General features: G+C 34.6%; 1 protein-coding gene across 1 annotated transcript in view; it reads right to left on the bottom strand.

The window, feature by feature from the left end:
* LOC149787424 (uncharacterized) overlaps positions 1–25,983 on the bottom strand; it is an 82,973-nt gene that overhangs the window by 39,789 nt on the left and 17,201 nt on the right. The window contains exons 4-6 of the mRNA XM_089976101.1: positions 24,810–25,203; positions 21,251–21,311; positions 17,478–17,744 (exon numbers count right to left, since the gene is read on the bottom strand). Of these exons, the coding sequence (XP_089832227.1) occupies positions 17,478–17,744; positions 21,251–21,311; positions 24,810–25,203 (722 nt within the window). The remainder of the gene's footprint in view (positions 1–17,477; positions 17,745–21,250; positions 21,312–24,809; positions 25,204–25,983) is intronic.

Consider the following 25,983-nt stretch of genomic DNA (forward strand, 5'->3'; position numbering starts at 1 on the left):
TGACACTATCTTGTTAAATAAGCTTGCACAAGCTTGCAAAAATAAGCATGTGCAAGCTTGCTGCAATGTTCCAAATACAAGCTTGCTGCAAGCTTTATAAATTAGCTTGTGGCAAGCTTGCTGCAAGCTTTAAAACAAGCTTGCAATTTTGGTTTGGGTTGTCCCCTTTTGTAATTTAAATCTTCTTTGCAATTTGTTCATGTTACATTTTAACTTGTCTTTTAAAATTGAAAATTTTAACTACTTTCAGAGGGAGAAGTAGTGCAATGCAGTAACACAGTTAAATCCAGGAAAATCGGTGTGTTTAATTCATCATCCATGAAATACCTTTGACCAAAAGGTTACATCATGTTTCTTTTCATGAATCCTTTACATTATTTTTCTCTTTCAGTGCTGTGCAAGAATTATTTTGTGATGTGAAAATTTGCTCAGCCAGCAGCAAGATTCAACATGGCAGATTGTAATTCCTTTGTTCTATATGCATATTCAAGAGAACAGGTTTACTCATTACTGGTGGTCTATTCATTCCAAATCTCAAGGAGTAAAGGAGTCATAATATATTCTATGTCTCTAATATTCAAATTCAATGATTATTAGTTTTTTTTTTTATTCAGCAACTTATCATCAGCAACTTATCATCTATGACTTTAGTTACAACTGGAAGCTAACCACTCAACATTCAAGGGATTTGGTGTAATAACTGAATAAGCTAAAACCTATCACCATAATTTATACCGTGGATTTATGATAATATTAAGTTAGTGTAAGTGAAATTTAATGTGTACAATATCAGTTATTCAAGAGAATTTTGGAAACCTGTTCAAAACAAAAGGATTTTAGGTAATCCAAGATGGCTACCCATCAAGTGTATTAAGCAGAACTACAACTGCTTTATCATTTACTGCACTGGTACTGAATAGAAGAAATCCATCAATGTTGAACATCTGGATTCAAAATGGTGGATCTCTGTTCTTGTGTTTGAATGTCCATTCAGCCCACTTGGGCTCTGCCAATGTGGGTATGTGAGAAAACTTGCCAGTAGCTTCTCATTGGGTCGGTGATTCTTTCCGGGGTTTTCCTGGGTTCTTCCTCCACCATTTATACTGGCTGTCATGTATAGCCTATATTGTGCTGAAAAATACATTAAACCCAACAACAACAACATTCAGCCCAATTCTGTATGAAATATGATAAGAGATCCTAAAGAAAAAACACTTTGTTTTAAATTTTTACCATGGAAGACTATCAATCTATTGTTTTTTGTTCAAGATATCTCGCTAGATTAAGCTGCAGCATCTCTGGATTCTCTAAAAGTGATATTTACACTACTCCCACAAAACAATTCATCAGATGTTGATGATGACAATTACAGTCTAAATACTACAACACAAAAATCTATAACTGTTTATAAAGTTTATATCAAAATGGCAGAACAAGCTGACCTCGAGATATGGTCAAGGAACTGATAACATGCATAATGGATTGATCTTCAAAATTCTGAATTCACCAGAAAATCTGCAGTCCTACAAAGTTACAGTGACTCTTTATAGTTTCACAGTGACTTTACATATGCAGGGTCCTAAATAAAAAGAATGGACAGAAACTGATTTTTATTTCCTTGCTGCAGAAATTTATTCTGAAACAAGTTATCATGGAAACAATCAGAATCTTTTGCATGCCATTAGAACCCCAAATCAATCTTTGTTATAACTTTGGGTCTACTGTTCATTTAACAGAGGGTCATATACAACTCTCTCCCCCATTGGGAATTCAGACATAGAAATAAGTGCTGTTACACAAATTAACTGTTCTTCCCTTCAGGAACCAGAAACTGAAAACCACAGTGGTGAGGAAATTTCAGCTGAGCTAACTAGTATTGCAATAATAATGAATTGATACCCAAGGCCATCACATGGGCTGATCCTGAGTCAGAAAAAGTTTCAGAACTGAAGGGTGAAAAAGACAGACAGCCCTAATGAGGGAAAAAATTGCTACAACAAGAACTTACACAAATTAGAGCAAATTTTAAACCAATGAACTATCAAAGGAATGCGAGCCTTTAAAAACCAAACAGGAGTCAGCATTTAGGAATCAACATGAAAAACTTGAACAACTATCAGATTTCAAGACTAAATTTATGAGCCCTGAAAAAATAAAAAAAAAAACATAAGACATCTGAAGCTTATTCTGGAAGAGGACACAGAAAAATGAAAGAGAAAGTAAAATAATTAAACAGAGACAAAGATTTGCTCTTGTCATAAATTATGCAACTTAAATATGGCTATGCTACTTCAAACAGCATGCATCATGACATTTTAGCAGCAGTTCAGGAAGAAATCATGAAAACAGAAATTTTCAATACACTCAAAGAAGAATCAAAAAAGCACATCAGTGAAATAAGCAGCCTTACGAAAATAAAAGAAAATGACCGGAAAGAAAATAATTCTGAACCTACCAAGGATATAGGGAAATACCCTACAGTCCTTAAAAGGTACAATGGAAAACTCTACCACACAATGTTACAAATAGCAATCAAGTGTCTTCCTATTTTACACGTGAGAGCTTTAGATTTTGTAACTAATACACTGGATTCTACCACAGACAGATAAGAAAACATCAAAGAGCATGATAAGTGCAGAAAAAGCACTCTCATAATTGGAGACTCCATTATTATTTAAATATGTGAATGAAATGAAAGGCGCACAACTGACTGGATGGCCACGTCTGCATTACAAAGAAGTCTGCAAGAAGGACATGAAGATGGCCAACATCAGTGTCAATGACTGGAAAAGCAGTGCTGACAACCACTCCACCAGGTGCCTAGCTGCCAGACAGGGCATTCAGAAAGCTAAAAAGCGAGAAACACAAACCTCGCTGCAAAGAGAGCCAGGAGGAAGGCGATACAAAAACAGCCTCAACAAGCATCAATGTTCACCTGCAGCAAGTGCAACAGAGACTGTCACTCTAGGGTAGGACTCTTCAGCCACTCATGAAGGTGCAGATAGGTCACCCAACCAGAAGCTACACCAACATCTCCCGCTGACAGGCAGTTGCCGAGAGAGAGAGAGAGAGAGAGAGAGAGAGAGCAATGAAAGAGGTCTGCAACCTTAAAAGTTCAAGTTAAGCAATTACCAGGGGCAGAAACTGATAATATTTTTGACTCCATGAAAAAAATTGACCTATTTCAATATGACACCATTATAATCAGTGTTGGTGGCAATGATGTAAGCATTGACCAGATTTAAACCAATTTTTATAACATCCTAACAACATATACATGTACCTGGAAAATCCTAACTGCTCAGTCTTTCTATGCAGTGCATATGCCCAAGAATTGACACCTACGTTCAAGACTTGAATGCTCTAATTGAACATCTATGTCAGGAGTTGAATCACAAAATGATAGACACTGAACATGGATTCATGACTAAGTCTGGATTAGTTCTGGAACACTTATAGGCAAAAGACAAAATTCATCTAAATAAAAAGGGGTTTATCCCACTTCCTCAATGCAGTAAATAAGATTTTTCTTATAATAAAAAACAGCTATGACGCCTCTAAAAAGGCATAGAAACGTAGATCACAAACATAACCATCATCAGAAATCAAGATGTTTCTACTATTTTTAATGTCGGCATAATGTGCAACCATTGAGACACACAAGTAGAATACAGTGTCATGACTGGTTAGAATATAGACATAAGGCAAAACACCGTGAAATGCTCCACTTATATATGCAGTATTAGGAAAATGGCAATGAAGATGGGGACATAAGATTAACAACCAAACACATTTTTCCAGAAACATCAAAACATCTGTAAGATCTACTAAGTGTAATTCTCTCTGTGATGATAGAATGCAAATTACAGATACCCCACTGAGTGATGATGTCCATGGAATTACCTCTGGTGCAATCCCATTAAGTACCTGCATATACCCCACTGTGTGATGATGACCAAGGAATTACCTCTAGTGCAATCCCATTCAGTGCCTACATATACCCCACTGTGTGATGATGACCAAGGAATTACCTCTAGTACAATCCCATTCAGTGCCTTCATCAATGAAAGTGACCATAATGTGTTAACTGCTACTGACATAACTGTTGAATGTGTTAATGTTTCAAGAGTCATTAAAAAAATCTTCTGAAAACAGTTGATAGTCACAATTTAGGACAATGTATAAAAGAAAATTTAGAGGAATATCATGGTTCATAAGCTGATAGTGAAAATATTAATTCAGATATTACAATATATCATTCATCTCAAAACTAAATAAACTTAGAATTCTCTCAAAATCAGTGGCTTAAGAAAAAAGGTCTCAACATCTGCCATCTCAACATCAATTACCTTTTCGCAAGTTATCAGGGCACAAGTTATCGAGGGAGTGGTGTAAGACATTACAAGGAGTTGAAGGCAATATCTTGGATGTGCAGTAGTTCTGCCAACAAAACCATCAGAACAGTAAAATGCATGCATTTTAGCCATAACTTCAAGCACACCTCATATTGCATTGTATTAGGGAAAGTCATTTAAGCATACTCAGTCAAGTAGCTGAGAAGTTGCCAGCATGAGAGACCATGGCAACCAACAACCAAATTTTCTGTTCAACAGCTTTGTATTTTTTAATGGATGGCCAACCCAGGCTCCAGTAGAAACACCCTTTTGAGATGCTCCGGCTTCTAGTTAGGTAAACAATCAGGAGGTATGATGATGTTTTCAAACTGATAAAAAATGGAAAAAATGGAAAGAGAGATTCAGTTTAATGAATGCTGGTTACTGTCTGGGACCCATAGTTGCAATACAACTATGGTTCCCAGGGTAAAAAATGCCTGTGCTCTGTTGTGCACATGTGCAATGGTAGAAGGAGAAAGTAGTATGCAGCCAAAATGCAACTTTTATTACATTGTCCAATGAACAATGATTAAAATAGGCCCATGAGGGAGCAATGGCTTGAACCTAATGGGTTTGTGTTTAATAAAAGAAAGATCTCCGTTAGTAAGAGGCAGATAAACTCTTTTGATGGTAATGACAATGCACTGTGAGACGGTGGAAGCCAAAATATTAATGGAGCTGCTAAGAGGTAAGAAAAGACACTTCCTACCATTCCTTATCCCTTAGATGCCTGAATGTCAAAACAGATTTTATCCCCTTGCTGATGCATGTTCTGAATGTGGAAACTCAGCTACTTGTACAGATTCAAATATAATTGATAGTTCAGATTTTATATATAATTTATGAAAGTAGAAAATGCAGTTGTAGAAAAACTACTTTTTTATACAGTACTGATAGTTGTAATGATGATCACTGTGAACATAGTTTTAATACTTTTAATGTCTCCTTGAGTGCCTCTAATAGCATTTATATTAATCTCATGAATTTAGGAGTTTCTAGCAAAGGTTTACATGTAGGTCATTTAAATATTCAGGGTTTTCATGGAAAGATTGATCAAGTAAAGTTAACCTCTCCGTTTATTTTGACTCTCAGAAACAATGTTAACAGAAAATCAGGGTGAAAATTTCTTGTATATAAATGGCTACGACAAACCTTATCAAAAGGATAGGAAAAAAGGTGGCAGTGGGCTCCTTGTGTATTTTAGAACCGGTACTATTTGTAAAAGACGGGAAGACCTAGAAATACAGGAAATAGAATCCATTTGGCTACAGATCACTCCAGAAAAAGCTAAGCCCTTTTTAGTAGGTCTTGTGTACTGGTGGGAATTGTTGCTAGATATCCATGTCTATCATCACATACTGATTGGTGTGAATATTTTGAACTTCAAGTAGATACAATTTCAAATGAAGAGAAAGAATTTTACATTCTAGGCGATATAAAAAGAGACCTTCTCAATGATCAAATAAAAGTGAATTGGATGAATTTTATTGCTTCATTAGGTATGGAGCAACTAGTAAATGAACACACCAGAGTAACATCAACCTCTAAAACACTTATAGATCATATTAAGACCAAAGAAAATGTTTTGGAGGTAATGGTTCCAAAGATTAGTATAAGTGACCACGTTGCAATTTTTCTAACACGTAAAGTCAATGTCAAATCAACAAAAAATAATATCCATAAATCCATTACTTACAGATCCTTTCAAAAACTTTGATACTATTAAATTCCAAGAAGATCTGAAACAGATTCCGTGGAATACACTCCAAATCTTTGAAGATATTGATGATGTTTTAGATACATGGACAGATCTGTTCATCAGTATAGTGAACAAGCATGCCCCTTAAAAAACATGCAGGATAAAGAAAAACCACCAGCCAGGCTGGATCTCCCCAGAAATTTTAGAAGCGGCAAAGCAAAGAGACCAACTAAAATCAGTAGGAAATCAAACTGAATATAGAGTTTGGAGGAATAAAGTTGATACATCAAGCCAAACAAACACACTATAAAAAAAAGTGCTTGATGAAAACCAAAATAATCCCAAACCTATCTGGAAAGTATTTACAGGGTTTGGTGCAGGCAAATGTAAGAGTAAAGCTGAAATTTTATCCCTCATGAGGGCATTTACACTGATAATCCAACTGACATCTCAAATATTTTAACAACTTTTTTGTTCAAATTACTGAACAACTTAAAAGATGAAAGAGACTAAATGGAAAATCAATGGATTTGATGCTCCAAATAGTCTTATGTGGGTTGGTGCAGTACTCAGCAATGGATCATTTGAGCTTATTTGTGCTAACATCGACTTAAGACACATTTTACACAAGTTTACTGTTTGTTACTGGTTATTCGGATAACACACCAGTTTATTTACAAGACCCTTGTACATATTTCAGATCAAGATAAATGAAGATCTTGCTTTTTTGCCCAACTAGATAACTTTTAACATATATAAGAAGTTCAATGGCATTGGAACATAATAACTACAAAGGTGTTATGTCGTGGAAAGTGTTAATTATGTGGCAGAACATGCCATTATAAACATTATAAATCACATTTGCTCACATACTGAGTTGGTACTGGTGCTTGACCATGTCTTAAATGCAGCATCAAATCCTATAATCAGCTTTGCCACCCATGTGAATCTGTTTGCAAGTATTATCATGCTCAAAGACATGATCTGCTGAACATGTGATTGCAAAAACACCTGAAGCTGCTGAAACAAACACAGAAGTAGGATTGAAGCGATCTTGGATATTAAAACAAGTTACTGATGGACTTTCAATTATGACTGTTCTTATATATAAGCATGCCAAATGTGCATCAATGGCAAGGAGGGATTTAAAACCACAACAACATGAATTTAATGTGTACAATTCTAAACTGCAAAGACATCAAGGTTATCAAGGAGGAAATTGATAAAAAGATTCTTGAGATGTTGGAAAAATACAATAATGCATAAACGCTTTGAGGTCTTTTCCACGTTACATACCGCAAGTGATAATAAAGATCAACCTAGAAAATACTGGCAGTACTTGGGTGATTCATGGTCCAGTGCAAGTTACTTAAGGCCACACTCAAAAGTTTGAAACACTAAACCCAGGTATTGCTGTTAATGTGTTTACTTGAAATAATGGCTCTTATCCGCATGCACTGTCCCCACATGGACAAAGTGCACAAACCCAGATTAATCTGTTGTTGCTGAATGGTTCTGAGTCTTTAGCTGATTATGACATATGGATAAAGAATTATGCTGGTTGCTTAACTGACACAGTAGGCACATGGGTAAAAAGTTTCCTTGCAAACTTTGTATCCATGTATTAAAAACAAAAATTTTGATGGCCACAAATTTTCTTGTGATGTAATCAGTAAATAAAACCTAGTAAGAACAGTTGGAAGTTGACTTCAGGGCAACAAAAAATGAAAGTACCCTATGGACTTTGATGGGAGACATGTTTGCATCCAAAGACCATACAACAAATACAACACAAGTTTGCTGAACAAGTCCCAAATGGGTTTTGTTACTGTTGTCAGATATGATGGGCAAACTGAGACACCAATATTGTATCATGGTAATTACTCATTTGATGTGTTTCTTAAATTGCTTGAGGTTACAGCAAAATGGATTCTATAACAACTCTAATCACCCACCAATATGATTATAAGCAGTGATGATATTCACAAGTTTTATATGGCCACTCATTGCTGGATCTGTTATGGTGATTTTAGTGATATGCTGACCTCTTACAAGGATTTCAAAGTTAATTGGTGCATATAAAGGAGCTGCACAAAACACATGTAATTTACCCGTACGAAATAATTAGGTGGATTCCACCTGGAACTTAAGCAGACTCCAGGTGGAATCTGCCTAAAATGTTAAAAATCTGGTTAATACAAAGGCAGACATGGAAAATTTGAGAAATCAAAGATAAATCCATCTAGAGTCCGTCTAACTCTAAGATGGACTTTTGTCAAATTCCTGCTATAAATACATCTTTAGGCATAATTTTGGACTTGGTTGATTTTCCACCCACCATCTAGGTGGAATTAGGAACTTAGTCACTGGCATCTATTATATGAAAGGAGGAATCTGGACTTAGTTTAATTTCTAACCAACATCTAGGTGGAATGAAGAACTTAATCATTCACATCAGTTAAATAAGGCATAATTAGGACTTGGCTTTTGTGTGTCTGTAAAGTTAAATGACTGAAAATATAGTGATATTTTGTGATTGTAATATCACTGACAGTTCAATAAAAATATCAATAAGATATAATAACATTTATAGTTTCTTGTACAATTTGAATGATTTTCAGCAGCATTTATATTTCCTGTTTCTGATAGCTGTAATTTTATTGTTTATTTTTTGCACAATTTAAAACTTCTTTCCACAGCTTTCCTTGTTAAATTTCTTTTTCAAATTTGTTGTTGTTGTTGTATTTTGTTTAATTTCAATTGGATTTAACTGCCCTCAAACAAGTTTTCATCTTGTTTTCCATTTTAAAACATAATTTCGCATTTCTCCAGATCTGAATTTCCTCGATATGGACCCATTTTTTTAAAATCGTCTCTGAAACTTTTTTAAAATAATGCTCTATCCAGTCCCATTCCACAACGAGCTTTCAAATAAGTACTTGTTCCATTTATTGTTTAACAGAGGATCGTTGTATAAAGCTTTCTGATTGGTCAAAATTTTGTAATTGCCCAACGAATTGTCGTGTAACAGAAACTGATGGAAAAGAGCATGTTTGCAAAACATGGCGATTCGAATTTTCGAGCAGGACAAGAGACTGAATAACCATTTGAAAAATGTGTGGCAATGAGAATACCCTGAACGCAAATTTGATGGGAACATAACTGGTCAATCTGTATGAAAACTGAACGCCAGGACAAGCATTTTGCTTTTTGTGCCATAAAGAGCTTTACAGTAATGGCTAACATGCTAAATAGGACAAGGAACTGAATCAGGAATCAGGATGATTTCAAAGTTATACAACTCCAGACTGGTTAACTTCAGAATTTAAGGAGGGACAACATGTAGATCACTGGTGGGAATTGTTGCCAGATATCCATGTCTATCAAAGATAGTCATATCTTTGCGGAATATTCTTGGCGGAAAAGTAGAATCTACTTTCAATCTCATGAGGCATTATTGTGTATATTATCAAAATATTCTTAGTGTGTTGGAATTCAGTGTAAAATAAGAGTAATTATATCATGATAAATGTTTGTCACGGCTGCTTATGGAACAAGGACTAATTCGAGAGACCAGAACAGCATCATAGTTTGTGCAATCAAAAATACAGTCTACAGTGCAAGTGACATAAGGCAGGCTCCTAGCATTTCTTCTTCTCATAATCAAATTGTCTCAAATGGATAATTTTCTGCAATTTTGCATTATTTTCACGGCTGAATTCTTCAATGCAGATTAATATTTTATATATGTTTATGTGTTCACAGATGCATGTGCATATGCTCCAGGCTTGATACTTTGATTTTAAAACCACATAATTTTTTAATGTCAGATACTTCATATCATGTTGTATATACTGTATATGTTGTACATCACAGATAGAAGGCCTCAAGGTAGATTAGTTCTGTAACTAATTGAATTACCTTCTCTAAATAAAGTCATTATTATTATTATTATTATTATTATTAACTCCCATTTCTCTTGCCTTGGATGTCATATAATTACATCAGTATAACTGTTTTCATGCACACTTAAATATCACCTTGGTTAATAAAGTCCTGTTTAATTCATATCCATTATTTCTTTGAAACCTGCTGAAATGTTTGAAACACTAAAAAAAACTTCAGTAATATACTATATAATGATCAAAATTGTAGTGATAATCTTACAAAAGTTTTAGTAATTTTTTTGTGAAACTTAACAAATATTTCAAAGAAATTTGAGTGAGACCTCAACATAATTTCAATGAAAGTTTGGTCAAAATATGTGTGAAATCTCACCAAACTTTAAAGTGAAATGAAAAATACTTAAGTGATGCCATGTTGGATTAGATTTTGTATGCAAGAAAGAAAATGGCATTGCCCCTTAGGACAAGAAAAACCTAAATCTTATTTAATAGAAATCTGAAGTATATTTTTTATGGTTTAGGCAGAAATTGCTTTAAAAAAACCCGTCTGAAATCTGCCTTTACATTTTCATTATTGGATAGGGCTTCTGCAGGTATTTCCATCTAATTAGGCAGAAGTAAAGATTCTGCCTAGTAACAGTAATTTGCGTATTTCGAGCTATATTCCACCCTGAATCTGCCTGAAAGTGATAATAAGGGGAATCTAGGCTAAATAAGCGGAATAAACAGATTCCGCCTACTAGAAGGAATAAACAAATTCCGCCTAGAAGGCGGACTAAACTAATTCCGCCTAGTAATAGACAGACTAATTTGCATATTTCGGGCTGTATTCCACCCTGAATCTGCCTAAAAGTGATAATAAGGGGAATCTAGGCTAAATAAGCGGAATAAACAGACTCCGCCTAGTAAACGGACTAAACAATTCCACCTATTAGGCGGAATAAACAAATTCCACCTGGTAGGCGGAATAAACAAATTCCACCTAGTAATAGACAGACTAACTTGCATATTTCGGGCTGTATTCCGCTCTGAACCCACCTAAAATTTATAATAAGTGGAATCCAGGCTTTAAGGGAAATCCACTTTAAAATTCCACCTGGAATCTGGTTAAAGTCAGGGCGGAAGTTTTCGTACAGGAATTATGAATTAAGCCAATTCAAATAACATTTCTGTAGTGCTTCAAAACCTGTGTGGGTATGATGGTCATTTAATTATACAATCAATCGCATCAGTATCAAAGGCACAAATAAGTGTTATTCCAAACAATATGGAAAAACAGATGATGTTTAACCTCAAACAAATACAAGTTATCGATTCGTAACAGCTTCTGAAATCATCCCTGGACAAGTATGCGAGGATTCTAGATAAAGAAAACTTTAAAATCACTAGTCGATATTGTACCTGCACTAACACTGACTTGTTAACCTGAAAAGTTGCTTACCTATACAAGTACATAAGTAATTGGGACAAATTTTGCTGAACTCAGTTGACACCAATTTAAGCATTTTTATTCATCACTGTCATGTGAATATATTTCAGAAAAAGATTATGAACATGCAAACAAGGTCTGGTCAGCATTTGATTGTAAAACCATGGGTGACTAATATGATTTGTATTTATGCACTGATGTGTTATTACTCGTTGATGTCTCTGAAACATTTAGTGACACATCCATGCATTAAGTTAGACTCTGTACATTACTTTTCATCACTAAGAATGGCAAACCCGTACAAAATAATTAGGCAGATTCCAACTGGAACTTAAGCAGACTCCAGGCGGAATCTGCCTAAAATGTTAAAAATCTGGTTAATACAAAGGCAGACATGGAAAATTTGAAAAGTCAAAGATGAATCCATCTAAGAGTCCGTCTAACTCTAAGATGGACTTTTGTCAAATTCCTGCTATAAATACATCTTTAGGCATAATTTTGGACTTGGTTGATTTTCCACCCACCATCTAGGTGGAATTAGGAACTTAGTCACTGACATCTATTATATGAAAGGAGGAATCTGGACTTAGTTTATTTTCTAACCAACATCTAAGCAGAATGAAGAACTTAATCATTTACATCAGTTAAATAAAGGCATAATTAGGACTTGGCTTTTGTGTGTCTGTAAAGTTAAATGACCGAAAATATAGTGACATTTTGTGATTGTAATATCACTGACAGTTCAATAAAAAATATCAATAAGATATAATAAAATTTATTGTTTCTGGTACAATTTGAATGATTTTCAGCAGCATTTATATTTCCTGTTTCTGATAGCTGTAAATTTTTATTGTTTATTTTGGGCACAATTTATAACTTCTTTCCACAGCTTTCCTTGTTAAATTTCTTTTTCAAATTTGTTGTTGTTGTTGTATTTTGTTTAATTTCAATTGGATTTAACTGCCCTCAAACAAGTTTTCATCTTGTTTTCCATTTTAAAACATAATTTCACTTTTCTGCTGACCTGAATTTCCTCGATTTGGACCCATTTTTTAATATCGTCTCTGAAACTTTTTTTAAAAATAATGCTCTATCCGGTCCCATTCCACAACGAGCTTTCAAATAAGTATTTGTTCCGTTTATTGTTTAACAGAGGATCGTTGTATAAATCTTTCTGATTGGTGAACATTTTGTAACTGCCTAATGAATCGTCGCGTAACAGAAACTGATGGGAAAGAGCATGTTTGCTAAACATGGCGATTCGAATTTTCGAGTGGGACGAGAGATTGAATAACCATTTAAAAAATGTGCGACAATGAGAATACCCTGAATGCAAATTTGATGGGAACATAACTGGTCAATCTGTATGAAAACTGAACGGCAAGACAAGCATTTTGCTTTTTGTGCCATAAAGAGCTTTACAGTAGCGGCTAACGTGCTAAATAGGACAAGGAATTGAATCAGGATGATTTTGAAGTAATATACAACTCCAAACTGATTAACTTCAGAATTTAAGGAGGGACAATGTGTAGATCACTGGTGGGAATTGTTGCCAGATATCCATGTCTATCAAAGATAGTCATATCTTTGCAGAATATTCTTGGCCGAAAAGTAGAATCTACTTTCAATCTCGTGAGGCATTGTTGTGTATATTATCAAAATATTCTTGGTGTGTTGGAAATCAGTGTAAAATAAGAGTTATTATATCATGATAAACGTTTGTCACGGCTGCTTTTGGAACAAGGACTAATTCGAGAGACCACAACAGCATCATAGTTTGTGCAATCAAAAATCCAGTCTACAGTACAAGTGACATAAGGCAGGTTCCTTGCTTTTCTTTTCATAATCAAATTGTCTCAAATGGATGCTTTTCTGTAATTTTGCATGCAGATTAATATTTTATATTTTATATATGTTAAATGTGTTCACAGATGCCTGTGCATATGTTCCAGGCTTGATACTTTGATTTTTAAAACCACTTAATTATTTAGTGTCAGATACTTCATATCATGTTGTATATACTGTATATGTTGTACATCACAGATAGAAGGCCTCAAGGTAGATTAGTTCTGTAACTAATTGAATTACCTTCTCTAAATAAAGTCATTATTATTATTATTATTTTTATTATTATTAACTCCCATTTCTCTTGCCTTGGATATCATATAATTACAACATCAGTATAACTGTTTTCATGCACACTTAAATATCACCTTGGTTAATAAAGTCCTGTTTAATTCATATCCATTATTTCTTTGAAACCTGCTGAAATGTCTGAAACACTAAAAAAAACTTCAGTAAAATACAAATAATTATCAAGTTTTAGTGAAATCTTACAAAAGTTTTAGTCAATTTTTGTGTGAAACCTCACAAATATTTCAAAGAAATTTGAGTGCGACCTCAACATAATTTCAAGGAAAGTTTTGGTCAAAATATGTGTGAAATCTCACCAAACTTTAAAGTGAAATGAAAAATACTTAAGTGATGCCATGTTGGATTAAATTTTGTACGCAAGAAAGAAAATAGCATTGCCCCTTAGGACAAGAAAAACCTTAATCTGATTTGATAATGTCTGTCAAAATAAAATTTATCATCCCTTTTAAATATTACTGTGAATACAGTGAAACCTGTCTTGAGAGACCACTGCTATGAGAGATCACCTGTTTTGAGAGACCAGATTTTCCATGCACAGATTCATTGATTATTTAGTGTTATGACCTGTTATGAGAGACCATCTGTCTTGAGAGACCAGTATTTGTTGGCAGAAGGGGTGGTCTTTCAAGATAGGTTCTACTGTATTATCATTGATTCCCTATAATGTCTTAAAATCATTAGGCAGTTTAACAGAAATCTGAAGTATATTTTTTATGGTTTAGGCAGCAGTAAAGATTCCGCCTAGTAACAGTAATTTGCATATTTCGAGCTATATTCCACCCTGAATCTGCCTAAAAGTGATAATAAGGGGAATCTAGGCTAAATAAGCGGAATAAACAGACTCCGCCTAGTAAACGGACTAAACAATTCCACCTATTAGGCGGAATAAACAAATTCCACCTGGTAGGCGGAATAAACAAATTCCACCTAGTAATAGACAGACTAATTTGCATATTTCGGGCTGTATTCCACCCTGAATCCACTCTGAACCCACCTAAAATTTATAATAAGTGGAATCTAGGCTTTAAGGGAAATCCACTTTAAAATTCCACCTGGAATCTGCTTAAAGTCAGGGCAGAAGTTTGTGTACAGGAATATACGACATCAATGTCATTGATAGCTAAAGCTGAAATTCAGTTTGAAGCATTTCATATCTATTCATACAATTTCTTAATCACCTTGTGTTTCTGTTTAAAATAATACATTTATCATTACATTATAAGTAATGGATTCTGACCATGATGATGAGGTACAGAATTTGCCCATTGAGGTGTTACACCAGTATTGACACTTGATGCTAACAATTTGATGATTTTGTTCCATTTGTTGAGAAATATTTGCATTGGAGTAGTGTTAAGAAACCCTCATGTACACACAAATATAACCTTGTTAAGCACCAACAGAAACTGATAGCTGAGACAACCCTAATGTGACAATACCAACTAGAGATCAGCTTGGTGTTGTAGCATCAGCACATTAAAATGCTTTGACTGCACTATCAGCTGTGAAAAACACTCAGGGTTTGCTTCTACAACAAGGAACTGAAATTCATTGCTGTATCCACCCTGGTTACCTTTTCCAATGAATATGTAAAACCAATATTAACTCAACTGAGAAAAGAAAAATATGACTGTTATTCAACAAGGATGCACATGTCCATGTAAGTTATCAACCAAACACAAGAACAATCATTCAAAACATCAGGTATGGGTGCAACTGGTATATTTCTAAATCACTGTAATGCTAGGCCCCCAGAAAGTAGAATTTTTGAAAACTTTAATATTCTTTAGGCAAAGATCTTTCATATGACAGCTGTGCCAGTAACAAAAGGTAACTGGTAAGAAGTGTGTGAGTGCACATGCATGCATCTGTGTGTGCTGTACCTGGACATGACAAGTCCAGACAGGATCTGCAATGTGCAATTATACTATACAACCACATTACCAGTATTTAAGTAGAATAACTAAGATGGACCCTTGATGTTTATCATCATGAAAATCAATCAAAGTGGAACAAAATGAAATCACCAAAAGAACTGCACTTCTTGTAAAATATAAACATTCTTAGTCTGGGTGTGGCAAGAATCACAAACACAGCAACTATTATATAAACACCAATCAGAATTGGTGACCAGTGTTGTGGGTGGTGCTGGTAAAATAATTTTGACATGGTTGTATTCAAGAATATGTGTTTTTCAGAACAGCACAAAGTAGTCTCAATACATTTAGAAAACCATATTTGGTGGATATTGATGATAAAATAATTAGCATGGCTGAAATGGAAAATCATCAACAACTCTGAGTACTTATATGAAACTGTGTGGTAGTGGATTTACAGACATTAAAAGTCAAGTAAAAAAACCCATCTAACATAGTAGTGTGATAATATATATCTTGTCAGTTACTAGACCACTTCCTTCTATCCCCATGACTCTTGTTTGACTACTTTCATGGTTCAGTGATTATAATCACATATGCCACCGACATTTTATCAATATAGCAAAAATCATTGGGTATAGAGTCAGTGACATGTATAATAAAAAAGTCCAGAGAGTACAATTACCTACTACTGTAGTAGAGTGACCTTGAACTTAAACCTTCTGATCCCATAATAAACAGGCAGGCTTCTTTCTTATCCCAGGTGCAATCCAGCCACAATGTTTGGTCAAGGTATGTAATATAGAACTAAATTTATTGAACACAAAAAATTTTGCTTCCTTTATCTTTCATCTCAAAATTTTTATCCCACAAGCAAGCTTTCTACATAAGGTCTATCAATCTGGAACTAAAATCATTATGTTTATGCACAAACCAAAATAGACAACTAGACAGATGGAAAAACAGACAGGTGGAAAACATAGCATTATTGCAAACTTAAAAAAAATGGTACAGTTAATCCAAAAAGTACTTATCTGACAAAGTCCATTTTTGAACATGACACACAAGTCCTCTTACAACAGTCATACAAGTCTTGTGAACATACATCCAATGGTTCAAGAGAATGTAAAAGTGTGAAAAATGAATGGACCAGCAGACTCCCGAGTTAACCCCAGTGTAATAATTATGTCCAGACATCATCAAATAATCCTCTGAGGGCTTACATAGCATTAAAGGTTTGACTTAGCAATACCCTCTGCATCATGAATTTTCATGCCACAAAAATTTGGATGTTTGAGTTGTCAGAAATCAGTGCAAACAGAGATTGTTATAAATTCTTTATACACATCATATCATTGAAGGGATATTTCCGATTTCTAATAAAATGTAAATAACTCATTTTACGCTTCCATCCCAAGACATATATAGACTTAAACAATTTTTCATTTCTCTTCAAAAAATCCAAGGAAATCTATTTGCATATAACATTTTTATTCTGATAATTGGTTACATATCTATAGGAAGTTTTTTTTCTGGGATTGGCTGTTTAATTTTGCCATTTACTGAGTACTAAAATTTTACTTGCTTATTTTGTCAATAATATCATCCTTCTGGACCTAGTTTAAAACAAACTATCTAACTTATTTTAAGAAACTCAGGTGGCCTAGTGGTTAGAGCATCCACCTCGGAAGCAGGAGGTTGTGTCATACCAAAGACTTACAAAAATGGTACTAACATCTGCCTTACTAGGTGCTCAGCATTAAAAGGCTAGTGTTAGGACTGGTTGGCCTTAGTGTCAGGATAATGTGACTGGGTGTGACATCGTGCTACATGTCTGCGGCAATTGATGCCCCAGTGCTAGACATCACTATAAACTGTCACACTGCAGACAGAGCAATATGAATGAAAAATTGTTAAAGCTATGTAAAAAATCCTAATCACACACACACAAACTAACAATTTTAATGTGTTGAGAAAAAAAATTAGTCTACATCAACTACTTCAGGAAGATTCACTTACATGTGTACATAAATGTGAAATTTTCTGTTGCTGATGGGACTGAACAGCACTTGCTGACTGCTGCGATCCAGGTGGCTGCAGTAATGGTTGAGTTTCCTGACCAGGTGGTTTTTGGTCGTGTGAGATGGGTTGTGACTCAGATTGTGAATTGGATCTTGTCCTTCTACCTGGCAATGGTTCAAGTGATGATGATTGTGAATGAGGCTGTCTCTGCTGCATACAATCTGGAGACACTGATCTTTGGAGCAGGCGAGATTGACGGTACTGCTGTAATATAGAACAGACTAAGAGATGTGTATAAATGTAGCTTGGCAGGGTGTAAAACTAATCTTAATGATATAATACTTACTTGTTCCTACATTGTAGCTTAGACAGAAAATACCATTATAATGAGAATTAACCCACCCATGCACATCTCCATAATTTCCAGGATGTATCCTTAAAACTAGTGGGACATCAGTTTAGGATGTGAGGATGGAATTTGCAAAGAGCAGTAGCTATCTATTACATCATTAAAATTAGTTACCCCTCCTCTACAATTTAATATTGGTAATACCTAAGCTATTTGCTACTGTGCTGCTGAATTTGCCAGTTCAGTGGGAGGCTGTTGATCTCACAAACTGGAAAAAGGAATGAATACTCATTTTGCTGTAGAAGTGAGGTCTACTGCTGGAAGACATAATCATGGTCACTTTTTGAGCTACTTCTAATATGCTTCTCTTTGGTGAGGCAATGAGCTATGGTATGAGAAGATTGTGTGAGATTAAATAACATCGATCATCACATCCTTCAAAGATGAATGAGCAAGATAGCCCCATGTGGTAGCAATGACTCGAACCTCATGAGGCATGAAAGCCCTTTTGATAGTTATCCTCCTCGAAATGGTAGAAGCTGAAATATCAGATGAGCTCTTAAGGGGGATGAAAAAAAAACTTCCTACCCTTTCTTCTTCCCTCAGAATCTGCAAAAAAACAAATGTAATGCCCTGACTGGGCAAAAAGAATTATATTGATCATCCCCACCATGGAAATGATGGAGGGACTGAGGATCTCAATCATCAGTTGAGGAATTGATGAAAGCTGTTTATTTGCTATGAAACCTTGTTTGGCAATGTACAGAATAAACTCATAATTTCCATACTCAGACAGCCTTGTTCTTTGGAATGATCATAAATCTCACTTCTTCGTCTTGCAGATACTAAGGAGAACAAGAAAACAGCAGTCCTGAGGGTAAAGTTCCTGAAAGAAGTTTCATCCAAAGGTTTATAGGGTGTTTTAGCTAGAGACCTCGAGACACATAAGCAATTCCATTTAGTTGTAAGCAAGTATGAGACACCAGTCTTTACCACCTGAAATACTTTATCAGGTCTGCTATGTGAGAATCTGTACCAATGGCAGGTCATTTCCAATTTTAGTGTTATTGATAAGGCTGCCCTATAGTCTTGATTGCAGAAACTGATTATTTCCAAAATTCAAAAAGGAAATGAAGAAAATCAGCCACTGTGCTCATTGAGGGACAACTAGGATTAACAGGTTTCCAATTGATCACAAAAGATTAACATACTCATCGTGGACCTTCAACTCATGGACTAAATGATGCACCTGGTAACTTGTCCTAGCAGAGAGATCATTTGTGATAAGCCAAGCACGAAGGTAGTCAATAGATGATCCTACTTAAGGCTGAAAACATCCACTGCTCAGGATAGTGACCCCCAGTGACCTTAAGTGGATGGCAACTACCGTATTTACCACATATGTTGGGATGCAATAAATTAATTTTAAAAGTAATTTTTTTGTGCACTGTATATTCTGGGACACATCAGTGTTTTTTGAGTCGTAAGTTGTGGGACACCTTTGAAAATCATTTGAAAATTACATGTCGGAAATTGCAATCCAACTGAAATTTTATTTTTTAAATATAAAACTGTACTTGAGATAAAACTCTTTAATCCACTGCAGCAGCATCTCATCAACACAACCCTTCTCCTGCACACGTACGGTCTATTATTTTGTACATGAATACTTTTTTAACTTTCTCATGCCGTGAAAAATTGTTGGAGGCAATACACCACCTGAAGTGGAAACTGCAAGAACAAAAGGAAGATTTTTTGCAAATCTGCACTAGTCTTGCTAATTCTCACACTTTTGATGCCCATCTTATCGTCAGTCCATCCAGGAATGCGATCAAAGTACACTAGAGTTTCATCCATGTTAATGATCATATTGTCGGCGAAATGATCTGTTTCTCTTCTGGCCATCACGAAATCATCACGTGATTTTATTTTCTCCACATCTTCTGGATGATGCTGGGTCATCGATGTTCACGCACGAAGCCCTATTTGTGCAACTTCAAAAACTGTTCCATTGTTTTACTTTACTGTCAAACTTTTTGTGAATACTGTTGAAAAGGAACCAAAGTTAGCTTCCATATCTCGGCCGTCTTTGTATATTCAACGCTAAAAAAATAAATCGGCACATTTAAAAGAATCCAGTAGTCAGCATCTGAGGTCAGCTTGCTTTGCAATAAAATAACCTTTGTATTGATAGCCTTTTAAAAAAATCGGCTTCCGAGTCCAAAGTCGGCTTCCAACGTCTGCTTGCTTTGTAATAAAAATAACCTTTGTCTTTGATGTCCTGTCGGCAAGTTCAAAGAAGTTTACAGCTGGCTGCCAGTTGTGTTTATTTACCACCAGGGCTTATATGTGCTTGGCATCTTTAGTAATAATTAATACAAAGGTGCACTGATGTCTGCGGGTAAATATTAATGATACTTATGTAACCCGCGCTGGCGAAAAGATTGTCACTTGCACTCAAGTGAATGGGTTTTAAAATAATGATTTTTATTTGTGAGATACTGGCATACAGTACAGTTCTCTTCTGGCCATAAACGAATACAACACATGATTTTATTTTCTCCAAATATTCTGGGCGACGTTGGGTCATCGACATCTGTGCACAAAGCACTATATTGTGTCACTTTAAAATTTGTTCCATTGTTTCAATTTATTTTCAAAATTCCCATGAATACAGAAAGCTATGGAAGATGAATACTCTGAAGTAGAGGAAGCAAGTCCAAGGGCTATCCAACATTGTTCTTTGGAAATGGGCAAGGAACTGCAAACTTCCTCTCTGATCAACTGTGGTGTCCTAAATCCATGATGTTGTTGGTGAGAAACTGATAAAAAAATTAATGCAGTCTCATTCATAACATGTGATGCATTGTTGCTGGTGAACAGCCCTGCGCAATGTAAATTTTTTACTTGACACTTCATAAAGATCCAAAGAATCTGATTCAGCCATCATATAAAGATCATTATTAAAGCCATCATTAAAGATGAATAAATATGTTGCCTAAGATGTGTACTTATAAAGGTACTTGAGAATATGAAAATGATTGGTGATCATTGAATACCAAATAAACAATTTAACACAAAAGATAATTAGAATAAGGGTAACTGCAAAATTTCTGAGCTATAAAAAATAATAATTTTGTTGTGATAGATTTTTCTTTTACGTGTTTAACCATATATATGCTAAATATTTCAGGATGAAATGACAGCAACAAACAATATCCTATCTTCTGCTTTTGCATACAGTATGAAAGATATGAGCCAGATTTTGCCCTGAAAAACTGCACTCTCAGCTTAAAATGGACTAAAGAGAAGAGCTTAAATTAAAACAATTACTGCAAACAATGCCTCTTTTCAGTTAATGAAGGTCAATGCATTTTAATTACTCTCTGAATTCTTCTCTAATGATCTCAAGAGTACTCACTTTAACATGCTGAGTTTTGTTTGTCGTATTGGCTACACCGCTATTTTGCAAGTCATCTCCACTGGAAAAAATGTTTTAATGTGATTAAACATGAAACTAAAACAATATTTAGAACTTTATCTACTGTGTTAAAATAATTACAGCCTGTATATATTTCAATAAAATACTCAAATAATCACCAACTGACCTAAAATTCTTCATCAATATATTTAACTTTAGCAATGATGGTAGTAAGAAAATCATGGTATTAAAGCTTTCCTGTTACTTATTATCAAAACATCTAAGATATAAGTTGTGGAAATATAAAGAATAAACGACAGAATTCAGCAAATGCATTGTTATGCTTTACATTTTGATGTATTCACAAAACAATATTGCAGTGTACATAACATTGGGAAATAAATGACATTTCTATTTATAGCAGCAGGGTGACTTCCAAACTTAGGCTATGCAGTGTCAACAAACTCTGTCTGATACCTGAACTCAATCAGTTTGATGTAAAAATTAAAATTTTCAGAATAAAACTTGTCCTAGTCTGACAACAAAACACTTCAGTGACTATGCTCACATGGCTGACATCATCTTCCTTACTGCCAGATGCAAGAACAGTTCGCCAAGAAATGTTGGTAAGTAGGATGTTTTCTGTCTAAATTTCTTCCAATGATTGCATATGCTTTTAAAACAATTATTTCAAAGTTTTTTTCAACCATATTTGACAGTACATTAGCATCATCCAATGCCAAAAGGCATTTGTTTCAGAATACACTGTACAAGTTGTAAATTTTTGCCAAGTGTTTTTTTTCTTCTAAATTAAATCTTTTAAACGTAGGCGTGAAATGGTTAATCGATATATGGATGAATCTATCAATTTTCCATACCAATACCTATGCAGATACACCCCTGAAGAATCAAAACAAACCAATACTTACCCTATACAAGTTACTTTAATCTCCAGCAGTCATGAATTATTATATGTTATTTGCCATTTCATTCTTTAAATTGAAAACTGATCCAAGACAACAGTAGCATGAGCATGGACTCATTTCTGTCAGTAAGAAAGAAAAACTATTCACAACACCTACTTGTCTTCTATAAATCAACAATTACAAGGTGGCTAACTTGCTTGGTTTTAAATATGTCACCACATTCCAAACCTGCCAATTCCATGCTGCTGATTTCATCTCATCAGTAGGTTCAGCCATTTCTAACATATATCAGCATAAAGAGACATTACAGATTTTTTCCCCATATATGATTTACATACTTCTCTGATCACATACTAACTACATTACACAAAGTTTCTCTGTTGCTTTGCATCTTGCCTACCTGCATCAAATTTGAGTTATGCTTCTGGTATGTCATGCAGAGAAATATGTCAGATCTAATTCAGATAGGTTCTTGTTTGTTCAAGTCTAGAGCACAATCACCAATCAGAACTAACCGTGGCATATTTACTCATGGCACACAGGAATTACTGCCATCCAAACTAGGTCAATTTAGATAAAAAGCAAAAGAGAAACTTCATGCAAAAGTAGATATATTAAATGATCTGTAAAGTATTTAAATTGTATGTGAGGAACATGTTTTCAATGTCTTCTTTTACACTGATCCATATATTCAGCTACTAAACATGCAGACAGCATTTTAAAAAATTTTTAGCATAGAATCAGCAAGGCAATAAATTCCAAATTACACAAGTCCTAGTCACCTTGTAAAACTGTAGAAGGATAAAAGGTGTTGTCAACAATTTCATTTTCCACTTACAGAAACAAGTGTCTGTGACCAAGGCAGTTGTTTTTCATCTGCAAGAAGTACAATGTGAAGGATTTGATTGTTAATCATCTCCACTCCCACACTTGGACTTCTTTGAGATACAATTTCCTTTGCACAAAGAAATTGCAATATATCTTCTTTTTTTAAGACAGCACCAAATTCACTTCCAAGTTTAAGTGAAGACATGAAACTGTTAATAAGATTTTTAAAAACATTCATGCAGTGCAAAAATAAAGGGCATGGTGGCAAACATGAGTCTTGCACCTGATCAAATGGAGCACCCTGATATGGCCTAAAAGGTTCAATAAAAATCACTGACAGTCTGTTTTTTTATCTTGTCAAGGATGAGAATAGCATATGAATAAATGTCAGGTCCTGTCTGTCAGTAATCTGCTTACTAGAAATACAAGCAATATGTCAACACATAAAATGGCACCATCCCACCAATGACACTGACCTTCTAAAAATAGACGCATCAAATTTTATATATATATATATCAATATATGATATGTGTATCAATAAACTATCATATCATAGGCTGACTGCATTGTAAATCATCTCTATATGCAGCATGGGTAATTATCATTGCACCACATTTTTATACTCTTTAGTAATGTAACCACATTTAATGGCTGATGGACATCATTGATACAAATTTGAAGTTCTCATTGCCAGAGTGCTTTCTGTTAAAGGATTAGGTTTGTGTTGCTCTCTAAATGGCCCTAAAATCTGTACAAAATCATATTGTCATGAACTTGTCTTAATAAGAGTCAAAACATCACAAGAAAGATTGGTAGTGAAATATAACTTTTGGGATGACAAGTTAACATAATCTGTATGCATCACCCACCATGATATTTTGTCAATAGTTAGTAAAGGCTAATCATGATATAATTTGCAAGAACTAAGATTGTTCTGTAAATGCACCCTATATTAAAAAATAAAGAAATTTGTTCTTATTTGTTTTCTGAAGATCATCCAAGGATAAAAAAAACAACAGAAAGTTATAAATGTTCAATAGCAATCTTGATGAAAAACTATAATGTATTTAAGCATAATGTCCTCTGGCTAAGAACATCAATAAGTAAAGTCTATGTGTTTTGCACAATTTCATTCATACACTATGTCAGTGGAGACTTGTGAAATTTAAATCAAAACTATTGAGAAGAATTTCTGATTAATTATTTAAAAAAGATCAATTTTGTTAAATAAATAAATACATATTCAGGTTTAAACATTGTTGTTCCCTGCTGAAAATGCTGATTTTACCACTGAAATCAAATCAGATAAATCACTTTATTATGCTCCTATAGTCATTCCATGCTTGCCATCTGCTTGTGATATACATGTCAAGCATCAATCCTTGTAAGCTACTTTCTTAAAATCAAAATGATGTGGATTTGTCCAGTTGTCAACTTGTTGGAAATAAATAGCAAAATTCCTGTATTTTAAGGATTTTACACTTTCTTGCTTTCATCTACATGGTCAAATTTTGTCCCCTAAGCCCTAAGCAGATGTAATGAAACCCAATCTAAAATGTTGCTTAGGACCCCATCATAATGAAATGTTGAGATGCAGTGAAGCTGTACACATGTGTATACACTGTGTAGATGCCAACTTCATGGATACAATAGATCTCCTCAACTTTGTACAGATAAGCATACAAATCTGGTATTCACTTTTTGGAAAGGTTTTATTTTATCAATTTTTGTGGCCTTTGTGGTGGAAGTCTGCAGATTTTTAATCTAATTTTTTTTGTTGGTGAACTATGATGAATATGCTTACCTTCCATTTTTACACAGCAAATGCTTGAGCCTATAGTATTCTGCCTTATCCATGTCCATGAACAAAATAAGACTATCATTCGTCTTTAGATTTGCCTTGATGCCTATACCACATGAGTCTGCATAGGAACAGAGAATGTTTGATATGGTCTTTTCATTGCATGCCTGAAAGAATTGGTCCAATTCTTCTTCTGTTTCCACTTCAAAAGTGAAAATTATCTGCCCCTCAATGTAACAGACACTCCTTATAGCAATGTAAGGAATTTTTTCAGTATAATGGAATCGCTTATTTAAAAGAGGTATGTCCTCAGCAAATGCCTCATGAACAATTTTCAAGTGTTCTGGCATCAATTTGCCACATGAATCTGAAGACACCCTCAGGGGCAGCTGAAAAGCTGTGAATAGAAAAGTTGTTAAAAATAGAACTTATTATACAGACGGATAGAAATAAAAATATCTGGAAAACAAAATTCTAGACAAAAGAAATCACTCATCAATGATGCAATCGACGTACTACACTGTGGCCAGTAATGAAAAATAAATAGTTTTACACACTTCACCTCTCAAGTTAAATTTGCAAAATTTGATAATGTAATCATCTTCTTGAAAGTGTCTTTTATCATGAACTTTGGACTCTACCCACTTCTCAGTCAAACTTTAACATTTGGGTTAATTCAAGTTGGCTGCTGACCAGTATCACTGCAAGCAATTTAGTGTCTCCTCGTTATAGGGATTACGCTAAAGTTTGTCACAGCATACATGTCGGAACATCCATTTATCACTATTTAGTAGTAACAGTATTACCATCCACAACAGTCATATTTTCAACATTTCCCCCAAAAAATTCCTAGCTTCTAGCAAATACACTGAATTCATTACAGGTTATAATCAAAAGAAATGCACTAATCAGAGTTGTACTAATGACATAGCTTGAAAGTAAGATGTACTGTTGATCATTTGTGGATAACCAAATGAAGGTCAATCCAGATAAATTTCAGGGCTTATCAGAAGCCAATTGTTGCTTTCAGTGATGTGGTTACATGTGAAGAATTTGCAGAATTTCTCAGTCTAAATTGACCTTTTAAAATGTATCACTATTCTGCAAAAATGCCTCAAAACAAATAAATGTACAGAAATAAATTGGACGTTATCTAATGCTACATGCAAAGTCGTAC

Source organism: Sinohyriopsis cumingii, chromosome 12 (genome assembly GCF_028554795.1).
Source record: "Sinohyriopsis cumingii isolate HCF-2022 chromosome 12, ASM2855479v2, whole genome shotgun sequence".
In the NCBI taxonomy this organism is placed as follows: domain Eukaryota; kingdom Metazoa; phylum Mollusca; class Bivalvia; order Unionida; family Unionidae; genus Sinohyriopsis; species Sinohyriopsis cumingii.